This window comes from Ovis canadensis, chromosome 22 (genome assembly GCF_042477335.2).
Source record: "Ovis canadensis isolate MfBH-ARS-UI-01 breed Bighorn chromosome 22, ARS-UI_OviCan_v2, whole genome shotgun sequence".
NCBI classification, from domain to species: Eukaryota; Metazoa; Chordata; class Mammalia; order Artiodactyla; family Bovidae; genus Ovis; species Ovis canadensis.
In genome coordinates this window covers 38,872,530-38,893,901 of record NC_091266.1, presented here as the reverse complement: position 1 = coordinate 38,893,901, position 21,372 = coordinate 38,872,530, and the positions used below count along the sequence as shown (strand labels likewise).

General features: G+C 41.1%; 1 protein-coding gene across 3 annotated transcripts; it reads right to left on the bottom strand.

Moving 5' to 3' along the window:
• Positions 1-2,390: 2,390 nt before the first annotated feature.
• On the bottom strand, positions 2,391-13,505 carry BORCS7 (BLOC-1 related complex subunit 7). Of its 3 annotated transcripts, none has more exons than XR_011252041.1 (6): positions 12,404-13,038; positions 5,371-5,433; positions 5,228-5,271; positions 4,076-4,096; positions 3,061-3,271; positions 2,391-2,723 (listed from the first exon to the last, which is right to left on the bottom strand). XR_011252041.1 is itself a non-coding variant. In XM_069566995.1 (6 exons), exons 2-6 carry the CDS (start codon positions 12,539-12,541, stop codon positions 3,220-3,222), a joined length of 318 nt encoding a protein of 105 aa, XP_069423096.1. In that variant the 5' UTR covers positions 12,542-12,877; positions 13,226-13,505; the 3' UTR covers positions 2,391-3,219. The 3 variants fall into 3 exon arrangements, 2 of the variants coding, with proteins under 2 accessions (XP_069423096.1, XP_069423094.1); XM_069566995.1 differs by adding an exon at positions 13,226-13,505 and having other exon boundaries at positions 2,391-3,271; positions 12,404-12,877; XM_069566993.1 differs by having other exon boundaries at positions 2,391-3,271; positions 12,404-13,115.
• Positions 13,506-21,372: the final 7,867 nt, after the last annotated feature.

Sequence of the window (21,372 nt, the reverse complement as noted above, 5' to 3'; positions counted from 1 at the left end):
CTGATTTGTTGTTGTTCAGTCACTAAGTTGTGTCGGACTCTTTGCAACCCCATGGACTGCAATGCACCAGGCTTCCCTGTCCTTCACTTTCTCCCAGAGTTTGCTCAAACTCATGTCCATTGAGTTGGTGAGGCTATCCAACCATTTCATCCTCTTTGTCCCTTTTCCTCCTGCCCTCAATCATTTCCAGCATCAGGGTTTTTTCCAATGAATCAGCTTTTTGCATCAGGTGGCCAAAGTACTGGAGCTTCAGCTGAGGGTTGATTTCCTTTAGGATTGACTGGTTAGATCTCCTTGCATTCCAAGGGCGTCTCAAGAGTCTTCTCCAGCACTGCAATTAGAAAGCATCAATTCTTTGGTGTTCAGCCTTCTTTATGGTCCAACTCTCACATCCACACATGACTACTGGAAAACCCATACCTTAGTCTATACAGAATCAAACTGATAATTCTTTTCAAATCTAACTGACTTATATATCTCCTGTTCAATTACAAATTTACTAATTTATACTTTTATGATTGAGCTGACATTTAACCAATTTAATCTTTAAGAACTAATTAATGGTTTCATATATTTTTCTAACTTTTGTAACACATGCTTGGTTTTCTTATTCTACTTTGATTTCTTTTGCTCTCTTTCTAAATTCTAACCACAAACCCCTTGGGTTGGGGAGGGGGGGAAACATTTATTTCTACTTTATCCCTAATATAGAGGCCTTCCCTGTCCTTCACTTTCTCCCGGAATTTGTTCAAACTCATGTCCATTGAGTCGGTATGACTTTAAAATATGACTTTTTTTCTTTTATAGTACTGCTGGGGTGTCACCACATAAATTCACTTGCATAAAATTTGAATTTTCATTATTTTGAAATTATCCTCCAACATATCCTCTATAACCCAGATGTTATTTTAAAGAAATATCTTTTGTCTCCATATGGTTGATCACCATTTAATTCTACATAATCTGTCTATTTCTATAAGAAACAAGCTATTAAATTATGTATATATTTCTGCCTATTCTCATATTTGCCTACTTTTCTTTCATGTATTTTGGCATTATGTTCTTTGTTGGAGAAGACTCTTGAGAGTGCCTTGGACTGCAAGGAGATCAAACCAGTCAATCCTAAAGGAAATCAATCCTGAATATTCACTAGAAGGATTGATGCTGAAGCTCCAATACTTTGGCCACCTGATGCAGAGAGCTGATTCATTAGAAAAGACTCTGATGCTGGGAAAGATTGAAGGCAGGAGGAGAAGGGGATGGCAGAGTCAGAGATGGTTGCATGGCATCACTGACTCAATGGACATGAGTTTGAGCAAGATGGGAGATGGTGAAGGACAGGGAAACCTGGTGTGCTGAAGTCCATGGGGTCACAAAGAGTCCAACATGACTGAGTGACTGAACAACAACAAAAAACTAGGGTTTCATTATTTAATGTAAATTTCATCTTTAATTTTAATTGTGAAAATTAAGTTGTAAAATTTATTTTATCAGATACAACATAAACAATAGCGTGTATGTGTTCAGTCGCTAAGTTGTGTCCCGCTCTTTGAGACCCCATGGACTATAACCTGCCTGCCTCCTCTGTCCATGGGATTTCCCAGGCAAGAATATGGGAATAAGTGCTATTTCCTCCACCAGGTGATCTTCCCCATCCAGGGATCCAACCTGCGTCTCCTGCATTGGCAGGCAGATTCTTTACCACTTGAGCCACCTGGGAAGCCTAAGCAATTACTGCTTCTTTAATATTTGTTCCAGCATATGTTAATTTTTTTCATCTTAAATATTTCTTTGCTTTGTGTATATTTGGATGGTTAAACTTTGTTTTGTTTTCTAAACTGGTGACTTAAAAAAAAAAATCAGTCCTTGGATTTTCTAAGAAGATAATTCTACTATATGACAACAATTTTGTCTCTTCATTGCTAATAGTTACATTTAATTTTAATTTCTGCACCAGGTGTGGCTTCCAGTGAAATGCTAAATAGAAACTGATAGTAACATGCTCAGATAATATTTCAGATGTTTTACTCATAATATGACAATTGATGTAAGTTTGCAACCATTCTTTTTAAGGTAAATTGAGCCTGTTTCCATTTAATAATTGTAATAAGTGTTTATAGAATGAATACATAACTGAATTCCTTCATACCTATTTTTTACTTTAAGTTAATGTGCATATACATAAAATGAGGAATATATATATAATCTAACATTAGTCAACTTGATGATAGAGAATATGAATTAAACTGGATTCACATTTGCTTTTCTTCTTTCAGTAAAAACACGATTTTCTTATGTCAGCTTTCTCCCAATACTTTAGTGAATTAAGAACAGAGCTAAACCAGGTTGGAGTCCCATTTTAAATTCAAACAAAGCATAGACATTCAGACTTGAGAACAAAGTCAATGACATTTAATAAGATAAATTCAGTGAACATGGGTATACATCTACAAACATAAGGTTTTCTACATGGCACAACCTTATACTGCAATCCTGGTAATTTAGCTGAGTCCTTACTTGGCAACAGTGTCATACAAGTGAATTTGCTGACGACTAGCAAAATTACAAAATGAACCCAAGGCCACTTAATCAAGAGTCACAACAACAAAGAAACCCTAGGAATGAAGGTCAAGGCAGGAGGTTGCAGCTGGCCAGATATGATACCATTTGCCTAATTTTCATGAAGGAATTTGCTCCAACAAATAAGTATCTCTTCTTAGTTACTAGAAAAGAAAACAACCGGTATTACCTAATCATCATTCTGTGACCATGAAATTAAAATATTTCCTGAAAATATGATTAAAAGAAAAAAAGTCTTTAAAAAATATTAATCATTCTTATAAATTCACAGTAGAATCTCTAAGTCTGAATTTAAAACACTACTCAGTATTTACTTAAGAAACACATTTAGACAACATGGCTTTTGACATATTAAAATTCTGTGGGAAAAACTAAGACATCCTTTAATTTTGCTTTAATATCAAACTAACAGAACAACTTAAAAATTCACTGAAAGCCTGGGTTGGTTTGATTTAAGAAGTGCTTCTAAAATTTATTCACCTAATTTCCTTTCAGGAGAAACTGTTCATCATCACAGATCTTTTCTAATTTAACTTTTGGAGAAGAAAATGGAAAATCAAACCCATAGCACATGGTTATGTAAGATACTTCCTCCTCAGGATCAGGCAAAGAAGTGCTTTTGCCCTCTTCTAACTCGCTCTATTTCAATAGATGATTCAACTGGTCCTGTAGATTTGAAGACTGCTCAACACTATAAATTAGGATAGAGAAAAAAGTTTATCTACAATGGGCATCTTGTCATCATAGCAACCCCTCTATGCAATCATATTTTCTTTTGGCTTTAAATATGGGGGCTATTAATGGGGTCAGATTCGTGACTGGGTACAGAGACAGGGGTATATTTCTCTACATTCTTTGTTTGTAACGGTTTACTATCCCTGAAGGTACAATATCATATGTTCTCCCTAGAAAAATGGAGAACTAGATACTGAAAAAAAAAAAATCAACCGATGTGAAAAAAAACACAAGACATTTCATTGGGCAAATGATTTGCACAGAGTATTTGCACAAAACATATATGCATAGTTCTGTTGAAGCTAAATCAAAAATTTATATTGGTCCACTGGTGGGGGGACCAGACATGTTCAAAATATGAAGAGAAGATCTGTAAAGCCAATTATTATATAAAAATATTGCAAGGGACTGATTTATTCCACTTAAAAAAAGTACACACACACAAACATACAAGTCTGTTCAATGACTGCAGCACATTTACTCTACTTAACAAATATTACCAGTGTAAAAAGTTGTCTACTCCTTAAGGTTGGTTCTCTACACCCTATAACTTTTAGAAAGCCTGTGCTAGAAGTGAATTGACTTACTGCATGCTTTTGAAATATTCTTTATATTTTCAGTGAGCTATCCTAGAACCTAAATCAATTTAAGGGTCTATGTCAACCAGAGTTTTATACTCATCCTAGGCCCAGCAGTGTAATTCCCCCCAGCTTGCTACAGTTAGTTGGCCCCCTACTCCTCTACCTTTGGGGTTACTTACTTCTTCTGAATAGCTTCTTGCCTAAATCAGAAAAGGAAAGAGGAAAATAAACATAAGAAAATGTAGCAACCTAGAAGAAGTTATCTATGATCAGATATATACATAGGAAGGACATATTTCCAGCTTGTCACATTTTCTATTTCTGTCCATCCTATCCTAAGATTGTGCTATTGAATCCCTCTTTACTATCTGAGCGCAGAGTTGCTGAAAAGATGGATTTTATACCTAAAGATGTAATAATACTCTATCAGATTGAGGGATGTGGTCCAACCGACTATAAGGATGACTCAACTTCAGTTTGGGTACGTGGAGCTGAAGGGTCACATACCTGATAGGTACATACCCCCAGAATGAATGTTTTAGCTATTTAAATATCAAGAGTTAAATTCCCAGTCAGATATTTCCAATAGGTACATAAGTGTAATATCAACTGCATAAAATAAAAAGCAAAATGAAGTAAGATGAAAAGTTAATTAAATTGTAATTTTTTCCAAAACTATAATGGAGAAGGGAGTCTCTATATTTCAGAATCTGCTGGATGATTTATAGGTAGTTAGGGCTCATGCCAATCCACTCCAGCATTCTTGCCTGGAGAATCCCGTGGACAGAGGAGCCTGGAGGGCTACAGTCCATATCATTGCAAAGAGTCAGACACGACTGAGGTGACACAATTGAAGTGACTTAGCACGCACATGGGAATGTAAGATAAAGGTCAATGATGCACTCCATTCCCCAGGGAAGGTACAGCCACTCTGGGAAAGCCCTCAGGCACAGACAGTTGACAAATACCACTTAAGTGTCCACCAAGTGGCAAGGGCTATGCATGTGTGTGGTCCTGGATGGGTCCTGGCCTTATGTGGTTTGCAGTCTCTCCTTCTAAGAAGCCCTCAAAATATAAGCGAGGTTCACAAAGGTGATTCCCACTCTGATCGCACCCTGTACACCAACTTCTTCTGCAGTGTCAGGCATCTATTCCAGAGGGAACATATCCTTGACTAACCCCCTCCCGACCCCACGCCCACCACTCTCCTGACACTTTACTCCTGGTTCCCGCCTTAGGGAAAACAAGCAAAAGCACAAAGGTCACAAGAGTAAGCCTGCAGAGAGTGACTGTGTAGCAAGTACAGCAGGCACTGGAGAGTGTATACTCACTGGTACTGAAGATGAGTTGTTATTATTGCCATTTTTCTTAAACTCTGCATTAAAAAAAGAGAGAGAGAAATAGAGCATTCCACTTCCCTGAAGCCACACAAACTGCACATAAAACTCAAATCGTAACAGAAATTGTTTCTTACATCTTCTGAGTGTAAAATGGCATCTTCCTGGAGTACCATGTTTCGAGCTGCCTGACCTAGCAGCTGGAAGACAAAAATAAAATGGTAAAAATCAAAATTTCCAAACTTCCTGTAATCTTCTCTCTGCAGCTGTTCTCCCAGGGCCCTCTCTCCTCCCCCTACTCTGCCACCGCATACAAATACAAACCCTCCGAATGTAAAGGAGGAAAATTTCCCATTTGTTCATGTTGAAAATCCGTTTCATTGTCACTATGGCAGTGCTTGCATGGGCTCGACATCTGTTCCAAAGGCCATTGCCTGAGAAATCAAGTCCCCCAGAATGCTGAGCTTATTCATCAAGTGAGGAGAGGAAAAGTCTGCGAAAACAAACTTTGGCTCCACAAGCCCAGTGAGAACCTAACTTCTGATTCTCTGAGGCAAATCTGAGATTTGGAGTTGTTTGTAGGGAGGGAGAGGGCAAGAGTTAGGATAGGGTTTTAAAGGACAAAGGGATGTAGCTGTTTAGAAATGGAATGAGAAACATAGATATAGAGGGTGGGGAGGGGAGGAGGGTGCTCAGGAAAGACCTGGAAAGAAGTTTGGGATTCAAACTTGGAAAGCACCATGTGAAGAGTGGTCAGATGGAGCTGGGGAAGAGAAAAGAAAGGAGGAAGAGGGCAGGGGATTTTGATGAATTCACTGATAGCTGCGCCCTGCGGCGGAGAAAGAGAAAGAGAGAGAGGCTGAGTGAGCTCTGTTTCAGCTGGGTGGCCTGTGGTCAGCAGATCTGACTCTGCGCTGAATAGCAAGAAGAGAGGAACAGAGGTGTTCCACTTCCTGAGGCACCCTGTTACTGGCAGACATGAAGACCAGCCATGAAAGGGAGCTCCTGTTACGTGTGTCTACCAATCTTCCCTGTTCCCCTGGGTCAGATGACTTCAAATTAACAAGAAACCAGCACTGATCCAGCCTCCGGACTTCTTTCCCTATTGCAACTTTTTCTTTTTAACTTCAAAAGTTAGTAACATTTTACTTGCTTCTAAAGGCAAAACAATAAAATAAGACCTTCTATCCAGCCTCTTCCTCTCCTGGTATCTCTCCTCTATGCATACATATTTTTAAGTTAGTTTTTGGTTTATCTTTCCATTGTTCCTTAATAAAACAATGGACATGTGTGTATATTTTGCCCATCTTACATAAAATGCACCCTACCATATGCACTCTTCCACATCATGCCATGTTCCCTAGATAATATATACTGAGATAGACCTACAGCAATAAATATTGAATCTCCACCTGTTCTTTTTGGGCTGCCGAGCACTCCACTGTACAGATGTCTCATAAGATTATTTAACCAGTCTTCTACTAAAGACTTTGGGGCTGTTTCCAGTCTTTTGCTATTATAAGTAGTGCTAAAAAAAATACCTTACATATCTTTTTGTATCTTTTTGCCGGCATCTCTGGATAGACTCAGAATCTTGATTGTGATTGCTGGATCAGAGGGTTTTAATTTTGCTACATATTCTCAAATCACCCTCCCTGTTAAGATTATACCATTTTGCATTCCCACCAAGTAGGAGAGTTCCTATTTCCTCCCTGTGGCCACTTTTAAATGGCAAACTCCAAACTCCTACAGACGAGGGATGGTGACCAACAAATTGAAGATTCCGAGGGATGGTGACCAACAAATTGAAGATTCTAATAGTATCTTCCTCATTCATTCAACAAATATTTATTAAGCACTTATAAGCCAGTAAGAGACATAGCCCCCGTGCTTTCAGGGCTCACAAACTGGGATTAGAGAAGACAAAGGTCCTATGATACCTTGTGGTAGGTGCTGAGGGGATGCATTAGATACCAGGGGAGCTTGGGGGCAGTGGTGACTAACCCACTACAGGGCAGGCACTCAGGGAAGGCTTCCTAAACAAAGTGACTTTTTTTTTAAATTCCTGATTTCATTATTTACGTATGGCTCTTGGCTGTGCTGGATCTTCGTTGCTACACGTGACTTTCTCTAGTTGCAGCGAGCGAGGGCTACTCTCTAGTTGCGGTGTGTGGGCTTCTCACTGTGGTGGCTTCTCCTGTCGCAGAGCACAGGCTCTAGGCGTGCAGTCTTCAGTAGCTGCATCTCCCAGGCTCTAGCTCAGGCTCAATAGTTGTAGCCACAGGCTTAGTTGCTCCATGGCATGTGGGATCTTCCTGGATGAGAGATCGAACCCATGTCTCCTGCCTTGGCAGGTGGATTCTTTACTACTGAGCCACCAAGGAAGCCCAAAGAAGTGACTTCTAAGCTGAGATCTAAAGGCTGGTGCTTGGAATTCAGAAGTATAATGCTACAAAAAAGTGGCATGATTAGATTGACTGTTTTAGCATGTGGTGAGCAAGATGGATTAGATGGGGCAGTGCGGGGGATGGAGGGAGCAGGCCTGAAGGCAGAGATTGGTTAGGAGAATATAGCAGTATTCTAGGAAAGTAATGAGAGTGACCTGAACCACAGAACTGACAGTTTAAAAAGGCAGGGTGAGGGGCTTGAGAGTTATTCAGAAGATAGACCTGATGGGACTTGTGATGGCCTGGAATGCCGGGGCTGTTGGCATGCAGGACCAGGGCCTTTTCTATGATGGCAGACATAATCATTGACATTGATGTATTTATTTGCTTACATAAACCAGCCACGCACATAACATATTACCTAAGATCTCCAGTTTCGGTTTCTTTAAAGTGGAACAACATCTGAAACTCACCTGTAAAACAATCTGAGTATAGAATCTTTGTACATGTCTATGAACTTTTCCCCAGGCTTGCTCATACTTATTGTAACACCAGTTTGTCTTATATTCACACAAAACAGCTTTGTTGAGACTGATGAAGAGGGAAGCAATGCTCTGTGGGCTAAGAAGGACTGAAAATCAGTAATACTCCCATAACCTCAGGGCCTAGTAAAGAAAATGGCAAAAATATGCATAAGTAACTATGTTGGTGGTTTAGTCACTAAGTTGTATCTGACTCTTGCAAGTCCATGCACGGTAGCCTGCCAGGCTCCTCTGTCCATGGGATTTCCCAGGCAAGAATGCTGGAGTGGGTTGCCATTTCTTTCTCCAGAGGATATTCCCAACCCAGAAATCAAACACGGGTCTCCTTTATTGCAGGCAGATTCTTGACCAACTGTGCTATGAGGGAAGTCCTAAGTAACTATAGAAAAATGCAACATGGTACATGATAAGTGTCATGTACGAGATCTAGTAAAAAGCCAAGGTTGGTATGTGTGCATGCATGTGTGTGTGCGAAGTCACTTCAGTCATGTCCAACTCTTTGAGACCCTGTGGACTATAGCCTGCCAGGCTCCTCTGTCCGTGGGATTCTCCAGGCAAGAATCCTGGAGTGGGGTGCCATGCCCTCCTCCAGGGAATCTTCTCAACCCAGGGATCGAACCCTCCTTATGTCTCTCATTATGTCACCTGCATTGGCAGGCAGGTTCTTTACAACTAGCAGCACCTGGGAAGCCCAAAGTCAGCATAGATGAACTTATTTGCAAAGCAAATAGAGACACAGACGAAGATACCAAGGGAGGAAGGTGGAGATGGGATGAATTGGGAGACTGGGATTGGCATATATACACCACTATGTATAAAATAGATAACAAACGAGAACTGACTGTATAGAACAGAAACATTTACTCAGTGATCAGTGGTGACTTAAATGGAAGGAAATCCAAGGAAGAGGGGATATATGTATACATACGGCTGATTCATTTTTGCTGTACAGTAGAAACTAATACACCACCATAAAGCAACTATATTCCAATTTAAAACTAAATAAATAAAATATTAACCAATTTTTAAAATAAAGACAAAGTTCCACTTGAGAAGTGTATCAACTCTGTCCCAGAAAACTGGGCTGATTTCAGCTTAACTCAATTCATACCACTTACTAAGCACCCTGTCTAAATCTACTACAGAAGAAACTCTTGTGAAAAATACACGAGGAGCTGCAACGGGAAGCAGCAAGCCATGTCAGGGCAGTCAACAGTGGTACCGTGGTTTTTTGACCACTTAATCCAGCTAGGGGCCACAAGAAGTGGCATCCAAGAGTGTGGGTTTAGAACCAGTCTGCCTAGGTTTGAACCTTAGTACTACCCCTTCCCAGCTACTGCATGAACTTGGACAAGTGAAACTCCTCTCTGTAAGAAAAGCACTTCCTTTATCAATGATTATGAAGATGTATGAATTAAGCTACATAAAACACACACATAGAAAAAAAAAACAAATAACAGAAAAAGAACCTAAAAAATCATGAAAAGGAGAAATAGATATGTCTACCACTAAAACCAACTGTGCAGCCAAGGTAAAAGATGAAGCACAGTAAGTTTCATAATTCTTATTTGGTAAAAGGCGACATAGCAATTCTTTAAAACAGGTAAATTTTCCTCTGATGCCTGAGGGAGTGCTCAGTAGTGTCTGGCTCTTTGCAATCCTGTGGACTGTAGCCTGTCAGGATCCTTGGTCCATGGGCTCTTCCAGGTAAGAATATTGGAGTGGGCTGCCATATTCTTCTCCAGGGGATCTTCCTAACCCAAAGGATTGAACTCATAGCTCCTGCACTAACAGGCAGATTCTTCACCACTGAATCACCTGGGAAGCCCTCTGGATCCTAAAATGAATGTACCACGTGGAACTTCATACAAAGCATATCTGGGAGCACCAGATCAATTACTTCAACAATAGTGTTATGGTAAACACATTTTTATACAGTTGTTTCTTATAGCCACTATCAATAGAAACTAAGGACATAAGGTAAAAGCTAATTTTGTAAAGATAATTCTACCAGACCCTAAACTAATACTTTGAATACTCATATATGAAGGTGAAGACTTGCAGACATATCATGCTTGCTAAAGGAACTACATAACTTAATGGAATAATGATGAAATATGAGGAAAAGAAGAGTGGGGGAGAGAGAGTTGTTATTACTATAAAACTAAGTCAAAAATCAAATATACTTGTTGAAAATGAGTAGCTAAGATACACTGCTATTGGATTAATTATGAGCCAGACAATGGTCTACAGGAGAAATTATAGAAACCTAAAGACTCTGTAAAAAGCCTCTTGATGAAAGTGAAAGTGGAGAGTGAAAAAGTTGGCTTAAAGCTCAACATTCAGAAAATAAAGATCATGGCATCCGGTGCCATCACTTCATGGGAAATAGATGGGGAAACAGTGGAAACAGTATCAGACTTTATTTTTTTGGGCTCCAAAATCACTGCAGATTGTGATTGCAGCCATGAAATTAAAAGACGCTTACTCCTTGGAAGAAAAGTTATGACCAACCTAGATAGCATATTCAAAAGCAGAGACATTACTTTGCCGACTAAGGTCTGTCTAGTCAAGGTTATGGTTTTTCCTGTGGTCATGTATGGATGTGAAAGTTGGACTGTGAAGAAGGCTGAGCGCTGAAGAATTGATGCTTTTGAACCGTGGTGTTGGAGAAGACTCTTGAGAGTCCCTTGGACTGCAAGGAGATCCAACAAGTCCATTCTGAAGGAGATCAGCCCTGGGATTTCTTTGGAAGGAATGATGCTAAAGCTGAAACTCCGGTACTTTGGCCACCTTATGTGAAGAGTTGACTCATTGGAAAAGACTCTGATGCTGGGAGGGATTGGGGGCAGGAGGAGAAGGGGACGACAGAGGATGAGATGGCTGGATGGCATCACTGACTCGATGGACATGAGTTTGAGTGAACTCTGGGAGTTGGTGATGGACAGGGAGGCCTGGTGTGCTGCAACTCATGGGGTCGCAAAGAGTCGGACACAACTGAGCGACTGAACTGAACTGAAAGACTCTGTCCCCAGATTATTCTGCATGCATATTTAAGATATCTTCCATTTTAAAAAATCCAAACCTGGACATCTTACATGATACACCATGTGCATGGTTGGTCTCTGTAACAAAACGATGGACATGTTTTCCTTTCTCCTGGGTAAAAACCTAGAAGTCGAAAAGCTGGGTCATTAGACCTATTTTGTTTGTCCAGTCACCTGCCATATGGGCATTTGGATTGCTTCCAATTCGGTGCTATTTTGGATAAATGTCTATGAGCACATACAAGTCTTTGTGTGGACATATAGTTTCATTTCACTTGGTTGAATTCTCAGGGTACAATGGATAAGTCTCTTTTAGGAGAAAGCGTACACATATAAAGCTTGCTGGTGTGAAAAGCCATCAAACAATCCCATTCATGGAACTAGCCAGAGGATGATGAGAGGAAAATCACGGCAAAGGAGAAAGCTAACAGAAAACAAAAAACTTGACCAGAAAGACAAGTCAGAAAAGAATGAATCTGTGGACACACGATATAGAAGAGTCTTGAAGGGGGCTTCCCTGGTGGTCCAGTGGTTAAGAATCCGCCTTGCAATGCAGGGGAGGCCAGTTGGATCCCTGGTGGGGGAGGATCCCACATGCTGCAGGGAAACTAGGCCCCTACGCCACAACTACTGAGCCCACGCGCCCTAGAGCCTGTGCTCCACAACAGGAGAGGCCACCGTAATGAGAAGCCCGCAAACAACAAAAGGAGAGAGGCCCCCTCACTCGTCCCAACTAGAGAAAGCCCCCAGTGCAGCAAGGAAGACAGCGCAGAAATAAAGTCTGAAAGGTATCTGGGATCTTAAGGGCAAAACCACACGAAATTTTGGGGCCAAAAGGGACAGATCTTCACTAAAGACAACTCTGAGAAACAAACGAGGAACTCGATAGGATCACTATCTCATCCGTCTCCGAGCGCAATGTATGCTTTAAAGCACCAATTCTTATCCTTTGGTTTCTTCCCCACCCCATTCCCCTCTGCTCCCTCCTCGACTCGTAGAACCAGTAGTCCTGTCCAGAGACAACACCCCAGAGTTCAAAGCACGCTCTCCGCGAACGAGCTCTCCTCTCTTCTCCGCTAGTTCACGGACTACAATTCCCATGATGCAATGCGGCCACCCCACTTCCTTCCACACAGACAAGGAAGAAAAGAGATTCCCAGGGTGCTAGGCCCGGAGAGGTCACTCCTAGCTTACCTCGGAGCTCCGGGAGCCCTTCAGAACCTGCTTGGTTAGAGCGATCACGTCAGTACCGCAGGTGTTCACCTTTTCCGTCAGAAGCCCCTTCACGGACTGACCGAATCGCGCTTGCGAATCTGGGGTCCCGGTCGCCATCACTTCGGCCAGTGAACACCTCCCCAAAGGCAATGGCGAGTCGCCCGGGCCAAAAGATGTGCAAAGCGGAAGGAAAGAAGGCGGTGTCTTTTTTTCCTACCGTGGGAAAAGGAAGGGACGCATGCGCCTAGGGGAGGTTGCGCTTTGCCCACTTTAATTTAAAATACTCAGTTGATATCCTGAAGACGCGGCTCAGGGAAACATCAACGAACAGGATGGAGGACAATTTCAGTAAACCTATGGTTTAAAGTCAAAGTGTGATGGATTACAGTTCTACTTCTCCCGGTTAGTTGTGTGACTGCAGATTCTTCAGCGTTTGCATCTTGTGTTCCTCATCTGTAAAATAGAAATAATAAAATTAAATCTCCCAAGCGTTCTGAGAATTAAGATCATTCAATTCAATTTTAACAAACATTTCGTGAACGAAACACCAAACACTGTTGGACTGAGGATAGAAAAATGAAATGCAGTCCTTGTCTCCAGTAAACTCCCAGGCTGAGGAGACAAGTAAACAAACAGAAAATCCAGGAGGAAAAAGCCAACAGAAAAAACTGGCAAAGTTCACAAAACAGACAATTATAAAGGTAAATAAGATAGCCAATAGGTATGAAAAATGCTTAACCTCTCTAGTAATTTTCAGTGATAAATGACCCCTTTGTTCTATTAAAGCAAACTGATTATCACCTTGAAAAGAATTAATATCTGAAGTGTTTTGTGTAGCTGTTTCTTTTCAGGCCAGTGCACCAGAGAGAGGTAATGGTACATTGGCAAATTTTGTTTAAAATCACCTATACCGAATATCAACATTACTTTATCTTCCAAGTGTCTATATTCAAATGTCTCTGATTCTTTCATTTAACTCTTGTTCTTAACATTATTAAGGTATAATTTATGTTCAAGTAACTACATTCTTTTGAAGTGTACAATTTGGGGATTTCTCTGGTGATTCAGTGGTTAAGACTCTGAACTTCCAATGCAGGTGGTACAGGTTGATCCCTGGTCAGTGAACAAAGGTCCCACAGGCCACACAGCATGGCTCCCTCCCAATTTTTTTTAATGTACAATTTGATGAGTGTGATGGATGTGTACACCTGTGAATTACTACAACTATTATGATATAGAACATTTTCATCGCTCCCACAAGTATCCAAGTGCCCCTTTGTAGTCCATCTATCCCTCACTCTAGGCAACAACAAATCTGCTTTCTAGTACTATAGGTTAGTTTGGGTTTCTAGAATTTTATATAAATAGAATCATACAGGAAATACTTTTTTTGGCTTCTTTCTCTCAGCATAACAATTTTGAGAGTTATTCACTTAGTTGTGTGTATCACTAGTCTGTTCCATTTTTTACTGCTGAGATATAGTATCGATAAATCTATTTTGTTGATCCACTCACCTGTTGATGGACATTTTGGCTGTTTCCTTTTGGGGGTTATGATGAATACAGTTGCTATAAACATTCACATACAAGTCTTTATGTGAGTTTATTTTCATTTATCTTGGGTAATATCTGGGAATGAAATGGCTGGGTCATATGGTAAGTCTTTAACTTTTCAAAAAACTGCCAAACCATTTTCCAAAGTTATTTACACTGCCTTCCCAACAGCAGTGCAGGAGACTCCAGTTGCTTCACACCCATAAACTTAGGAAAAGATCAGTTGTTCTAGAGCCATGGTAACAAGTAGCCACGTTATTAATTTGTGTAACTGTGGCCACTGACAGCTGGCTTCTATCATCTCTCTCTCCCAGTGTTCATGCCCTGCGTAATCCTCCTCTCTTACTTGTGGGCAGGACATGTGACCTCCAAACAATCATATATGCGTAGGTGATGGGAGATATGTGATTACATGTATGAGATTATGGGATTGCATTACATAAGATTGTAAGGCTCATCTTGCTGGAGTCTCTCCCTCTCGAGCTGTGAGGAAACAAGCGGCCATTGGAGAACTCCATGCAACAAAGAACTGTATCATCTAGTGCCTAAGGGCTGAGCTCCAGCTGACAGTCAGCAAAAAAAGGAGGCTCTCAGTCAAACAACCGAAAGGAACTGAATAGTACTAACAACCAGGCAGGTAGAGAAGCAGATCCTTCCCCTGTCAAGCCTCTAGATGAGAACCTGGCCACAACCTTGACTGCAGCATTCTAAGACCCTGCATGGCCCAGAAAAGCTGTCCTTGGATTCCTGACCCACAGACATGATAAACATGTGTTGTTTTAAGCCACTATGTATGTGGTAATATTGTTATGCAGCAATAGAAAACTAATAGAAAATCATCAGAACTTGCCTGAACTATGTTCAATGACAGCTTACCTCAGTGGATCCTTTTTGTAAACCAGGATATCAGAATCTGTCCATTTTCCTATGTTCAAGTTCACTGAGTCTTTTGTCTGCTTAAATCTCCTTTGAATCCCTCTAATGAATTTTTAATTTCAATTATATTTTTTAGCTCCAGGATTTCTTTTTGGTTCTTTCTAAGTTTTCTGTCTCATTATTGATATTTCCATTTTGTTCACACATTGTTTTCTTGACTTTTTCCGTATCTCCCTTTAGTCCTTTGGGCATCCTTACGGCAGTTACTGTGAAGTCTTTATCTACTATATCAGACATTAGGTCTTTCTCAGGGATAGTTTCTGTTGATTTGTTTTATCCCTTTGAGTGCACCATACTTTGCTTAGTATGCCTTGTGATTTTTTTAGTGAACACTGGACTTTTGAGTTTAATAATGTGATAACTCTGGAAATCAGAGTGCAAAGTGAAAGAAGGCAGTCATAAAAGACCAGACAGTATATGATCCCATTTATACAAAATGTCTAGAACAGGCAAAACCATGGAGACAGAAAGAATGTCGATCAGTGGTTGCCTAGGGCTGGGCAGAGGGTTGGTGGAAAATAGGAACTGACTGTAGTGGGAGTGGGGTTTCTTTTGGGGGGGTGATGAAAAGATTTTAAAATTGGATTCTAAAAAAAATTAAAATTGGATTCTGTGATGGTTACTTGAAGCTCTTAAACTGTACATGTGTATGAACTTTACGTATGTAATTTTTAACTCAATAAAGCTGTTTAAAAAAAAACAAACAAAAAAAAGTCACTCATCAGATCTTGACTGGGTACTTCCATTTTGCCTAAAGTGAAAAGTGAAAGTTGCTCAGTCATGTCCAACTCTTTGTGACCCCATGGACTATTCAGAATACTGGAGTGGGCAGCCTTTCCCTTCTCCAGAGGATCTTCCCAACCCAGGGATTGAACCCAGGTCTCCCGCACTGCAGGTGGATTCTTTGCCACCTGAGCCACAAGGGAATCCCTAACTGTAATGGATGTAATGAAGGCCTAGAAACATGTAGAAGATACCACCCCTGACTCTGGCTAAGAACTCTGTCTCATGAAGGCAGGATCTTCGTTATCTATTGCTGCCTAACAATCACCCCCAAATTTAGTGGCTTAAAACCACCACCACTATATTGATTGTGATGCTATAGTTCAGAAATTCATCATTGGTAATGGTCTCTGCTCCAGTGAAGTTATTTGGGCTCACTCATGGGGCTGCATTCACCTGGTGGCTGAAAGGTAGGAGGTGGCCTCACTCACATGTCTGTGGCCTTTGTCCTGGCTGTCACTCAGGGTGCCACGGTTCTCCTCCTTGGGGTCTTTCTCTCCACATAGCCTTCTCTCTAGCAGGATAGGCTGAGCTTCTTTACATGGTACCTGGTTTCCCAGACGGAGGAAGCTTTTGGGCTTCTTAGGTCCAGAACTGGCACAGTGGTAACTTCTGAGGATACTGTTGATCGAATCACAGGGCAGCTCAGGTTCAGGTAGAGAGGAAACAGACTCTTCCTCTAGATGGGAGGAGTAGTTCCGTGTCTGCAGGTTTAGGAGGAGATGGTGGTACCTGTCTTTGCAGAATATCTAGCACAGGAGTCTGGGCAGTCGCTTGACTCAATGTAAAATCAAAACTGAATTATACTGAAATTCAAATGAATGTGAGCTGTCTAGGGCATCCACTTCTCCCCTTTTGGAATGCATACTCCATGCGGGCAGGGATTTTTATCTGTTTGGCTCATTATTTTATTCCCAGCGGACAGCAGTGCCTGGCTTTGATAGAGGCTCAGTGAGTATCTGTCTTAGGAAGGACGGCTTGGTGTGATGGTAACAGAAGAAGGACTGGTGTGGAGCCACTCCAATAGAGAAGCTGCAGTGAGTCTGGGGAAAGAGTAATGGATGTGAACTGGTGTCTCAGAGGTGGGGAGACAACGTTTATTCACTATTCTACAACATGAATAGAGGCCGCCGACGCCAGATGTGAGGGGGAAGGAAGGGGCATCCCTTGAGAAAGGGGATCCCAATATCTCAGTGCATGACATGCGCTAAGTCATAGTCAAGAACGGGGTCCTCTTGGGATAACGGAGGCTTCAGCACGGATGCTTAGATGGGACTGAGCAAGGCGAGTATGGCAGCAGTGTGACTGAAACAGAGCTGAAGACAACACTAAAAAATGATGGGTATGGGGTATGAGGCTTTGCCAACAAAAGTCCGTCTAGTCAAGGCTATGGTTTTTCCTGTGGTCATGTATGGATGTGAGAGTTGGACTGTGAATAAAGCTGGGTGCCGAAGAATTGATGCTTTTGAACTGTGGTGTTGGTGAAGACTCTTGAGAGTCCCTTGGACTGCAAGGAGATCCAACCAGTCCATTCTAAAGGAGATCAGCCCTGGGTGTTCTTTGGAAGGAATGATGCTAAAGCTGAAACTCCAGTACTTTGGCCACCTCATGCGAAGAGTTGACTCATTGGAAAAGACTCTGATGCTGGGAGGGATTGAGGGCAGGAGAAGAAGGGGACGACAGAGGATGAGATGGCTGGATGGTATCACCGACTCAATGGACATGAGTTTGAGTGAACTCCAGGAGTTGGTGATGGACAGGGAGGCCTGGCGTGCTTCGATTCATGGGGTCACAAAGAGTCGGACATGACTGAGCTACTGAACTGAACTGAGTGTCAAACTTTAATTTTGGGGGCTCCAAAATCACTGCACATGGTGGCTGCAGCCATGAAATTAAAAGACACTCCTTGGAAGGAAAGTTATGACCAACCTAGATAGATAACTTAGATAACTCTAAGTCCTTAAAACATGTAAGTTATGTGATGAAAATTAGATTTGAGACAGGTTATGATTATTTGGTGCAAAAATTTTTGCATTAGTGACAAGAAGAGTGTCAAGGAAGCCCATTCATTTTAGGATTGGTGAGTTAATTGATGGTGATTATTCACCTTAATGTAGTTTTATAACACTTTAGAAGTTTGCAAAGATCATTGCTAAATACTTGTGCCTTGGTGAAAAACAAAAATAAAAGATTACTGGTATTTGGTAGTATCTTCCTTCTCTCTCTCCTTCTGCCCAGGGAAATGATCTCAACTCTTGTTCATGGTGAGTGAACCAGGAGAGGAGGAGGATAAAGGAGTGAGATGAGTGATTTCCTCTAGAACAAAGGCTGACAGAGACAGTACAAGGCAGGTTAGTTGGGGTAGAACTGGGGGAAGAAATCCATGGTTCTATCCCAGAGAGGTAGGACCTCATGGGGTGGTGATAGAGAAAGGGCATTTCTAGGTACTAGTGTCCTGAGTTGTTATAAGAATCCTCCTCGAAGAAAGTGCTAGGGTTGTTTGTTTGTGGGTTTGTTATTGAAGTTTTATTTGTTTTGCAGGGACAAGTGTTGACAGTGTTATTAACTGCTATGCTGAAAGTGGCATCAAGATGGCCCAGTCTGTTAGGAATATTAGCTTCTTTGGTTCAATACTGGTTTAACTTCCAAGAATTATATGCAATGTTTGGTGCCATTATTATCATTTTCCCTAAATTAGAGGACACTGAGGTTCCAGACTGCAAGGAGATCCAACCAGTCCATTCTAAAGGAGATCAGCCCTGCGTGTTCTTTGGAAGGAATGATGCTAAAGCTGAAACTCCAGTACTTTGGCCACCTCATGCGAAGAATTGACTCATTGGAAAAGACTCTGATACTGGGAGGGATTGAGGGCAGGAGAAGAAGGGGACGACAGAGGATGAGATGGCTGGATGATATCACCGACTCGATGGACATGAGTTTGTGTGAACTCCGGGAGCTGGTGATGGACAGGGAGGCCTGGCGTGCTGCAATACATGGAGTCACAAAGAGTCAGACACGACTGAGCAACTGAACTGACTGACTGACTGACTGAGGCTCCAGAGGGACTAAGACCAGAGGAGTGAGAGATGACAGTGCATCAGCTTCTCTGTGAGGCCTCAGTGTGAAGGCCTGAACTATGGCTATAGATCATTCTGGAGGCACGTTGTTAGGAACCCACTGTACGTTCTAGATTCCTTGATTTGGAAAATTGGAAAGGGTTGTACAGATTGGCCCCCAAATTCTCACTGTGGTCAATGGTATTAATACTTTTGGATGGAAACCTGTGGATGTTCAAAAGCACAAACAAAAGTTAATGACACACATTCTATGAAAGTGCTTTTGTTCACTCACAAAGGACACCTCTAGGTCTACAGTTCTTTAAGAAGTTTTGTTTATATGTTCTGAGAATTCTGTCAAAATTGTGTGCTTTTCCCAGGAGAATGTGCATATGCACACAGGCAAGGTGACATAAACAATTGTAGGGAGGATCTAGGTTCTGCAACCAACTTAGAGCATACAGTGCATTCAGCTCATTCTTTGCTGACTTCACCAAGGTTGCTTGAATAGAGTGAAATTATCTTCCATCATAAAATTCTTTCCATTTTTCAGGCAGTTTTAAGCTTAACCCAAAAACAACATGAAAGAAAGTAATCATTCCATCTACAGTTAGAGACAAGATTCTTGAGCTCAGCATGGAAACCATGATGGTGCTTTGATCAATAAGATTGTTCCCCAGGGAGGGAGGCTTTAATGACTTATGACTGACTTCTCAGTTGCTCCAGGAGCCACCTGTGAAAGAGTCCTTTCAAAGAGGGTGATATGAGACAGGCCCAATTTTAATTCTGAACATTGAATTTTATTAGGTAAACAGGAGTTCTTTTCAAGTACTCTCCCCTGAGTCACTTCTGTGTAGATGAGGAAACCATTATCACCGAAGCCCTGGCAACATGTTTGGGATGAGCAGGGGAGAAACTTCCATTATCTTTGTGGTCATCTTGAACAGATCCTGAAGAAAACTACTCCCATCAGTGCATAAATTTTGTCTTACCTAAAACTTAGCTGTGGTGTTCTTTTTCCTTCCATTTTTTTCCTGAGGATACTTCAGCAAAAAAAAAAAAAAAAAAATTTAATTGAGGTTTGTCTGTTATGCCAGGGAAGAAAAAATATTTGTTCTATGTGAGTTCTTATTTGAAGTGAATCATGGCTAACTACACTAAGAAGATGAAACACTAGAGATACTTTGGTTTTTTGGTTTTGTTTTTTTTCAATGTCCTCTTTATTCATTTGTTAAACTCCAGGAAACCTGGTTCTTTGAAGGTAATTAGTGATGATAGGAACAGTGTCATTTATAATAACAGTCATCACAGCCCCTTACATTTCAAGTCCACTGGGCTTTCAGGTGGACAGGGCACAAGGTCAGTAAAGGAGGTGAGGCATGAACAAGCCAAATTCCCAATCTTGAACACTTCTCACCAACCCTTCATACTGAGTTTCAAATGTAGAGAAGCAATCTTTAGTGTAATCTTGAGCCCCTCCCCCTTTTTGATTTGTGAGGTGTGAGGGGGGTGTCTTAGTCCCCTCCTTAATGGGCAGTACTTTGAATGATTGTTGAGGATGTCGAACTTTAAAAATCACTGAAATGTACCTTCTCATTTTTTTTATTATGTCCTCCAACCAAATGGAGAATTTGCATTATTGTTGGAGAATAAGACATCTCTCTCTTTTCAAGACTGAGCGTCGTCGGGAAGGAAGAAACTATCCTCTGCCCTTCCAGGTTCTTCTGGCTGGTCTAAGAATTAAATGAGACAGATTACCAGGAGAAAATCCAATTTAACTTCATATATATAGGAATGCACACACATAAGAGGTCAGAGACTCCACATAAGTGTGACAGAAAGGTAAAAGGAGGTACTTATGCCATCCTGAGCTAAGGAATGAAGTAGGGGGTCTAGGTCTTCCAAGGACAGGAGGGTCATTCTCAGGAGATTAAGAACAGCATATATTTAATAAGTAGGTATTTGTTCTGTCATAAAGATGGGGCCACTAAGATAAATTTTACCTCTGGTAAATACTTTTTCTAGGAAAAATCTCCAATTTAAATTCTTCTAGGTAGTTAAGACAGGAGCAGTGGATTTCTCCTAAATCCACAGGGTCTGTATTGCATTTAGTTCAAAATAATTCTTGTGTTAGAGTAGCCCATTCAGGTATGACCTAAATCAAATCCCTTATGATTATACAGTAGAAATGAGAAATAGATTTAAGGGACTAGAACTGACAGACAGAGTGCCTGATGAACTATGAATGGAGGTTTGTGACATTGTACAGGAGATAGGGATCAAGACCATCCCCATGGAAAAGAAATGCAAAAAAGCAAAATGGCTGTCTGGGGAGGCCTTACAAATAGCTGTGAAAAGAAGAGAGGCGAAAAGCAAAGGAGAAAAGGAAAGATATAAGCATCTGAATGCAGAGTTCCAAAGAATAGGAAGGGGAGATAAGAAAGCCTTCCTCAGTGATCAATGTAAAGAAATAGAGGAAAAAAACAGAATGGGAAAGACTAGAGATCTCTTCAAGAAAATTAGAGATACCAAGGGAAACTTTCATGCAAAGATGGGTTCAATAAAGGACAGAAATGGTATGGACCTAACAGAAGCAGAAGATATAAAGAAGAGGTGGCA

Coding starts and splice junctions, on each gene's coding strand:
- BORCS7 (XM_069566995.1), bottom strand. CDS start 12,541: ATGGCGACCGGGACCCCAGATTCGCAAGCGCGATTCGGTCAGTCCGTG. Junction 5,434..12,403: donor AGGGCTCCCGGAGCTCCGAG/GTAAGCTAGGAG, acceptor TTTGTCTTCCAG/CTGCTAGGTCAGGCAGCTCG. Junction 5,272..5,370: donor CCATTTTACACTCAGAAGAT/GTAAGAAACAAT, acceptor TTTTTAATGCAG/AGTTTAAGAAAAATGGCAAT.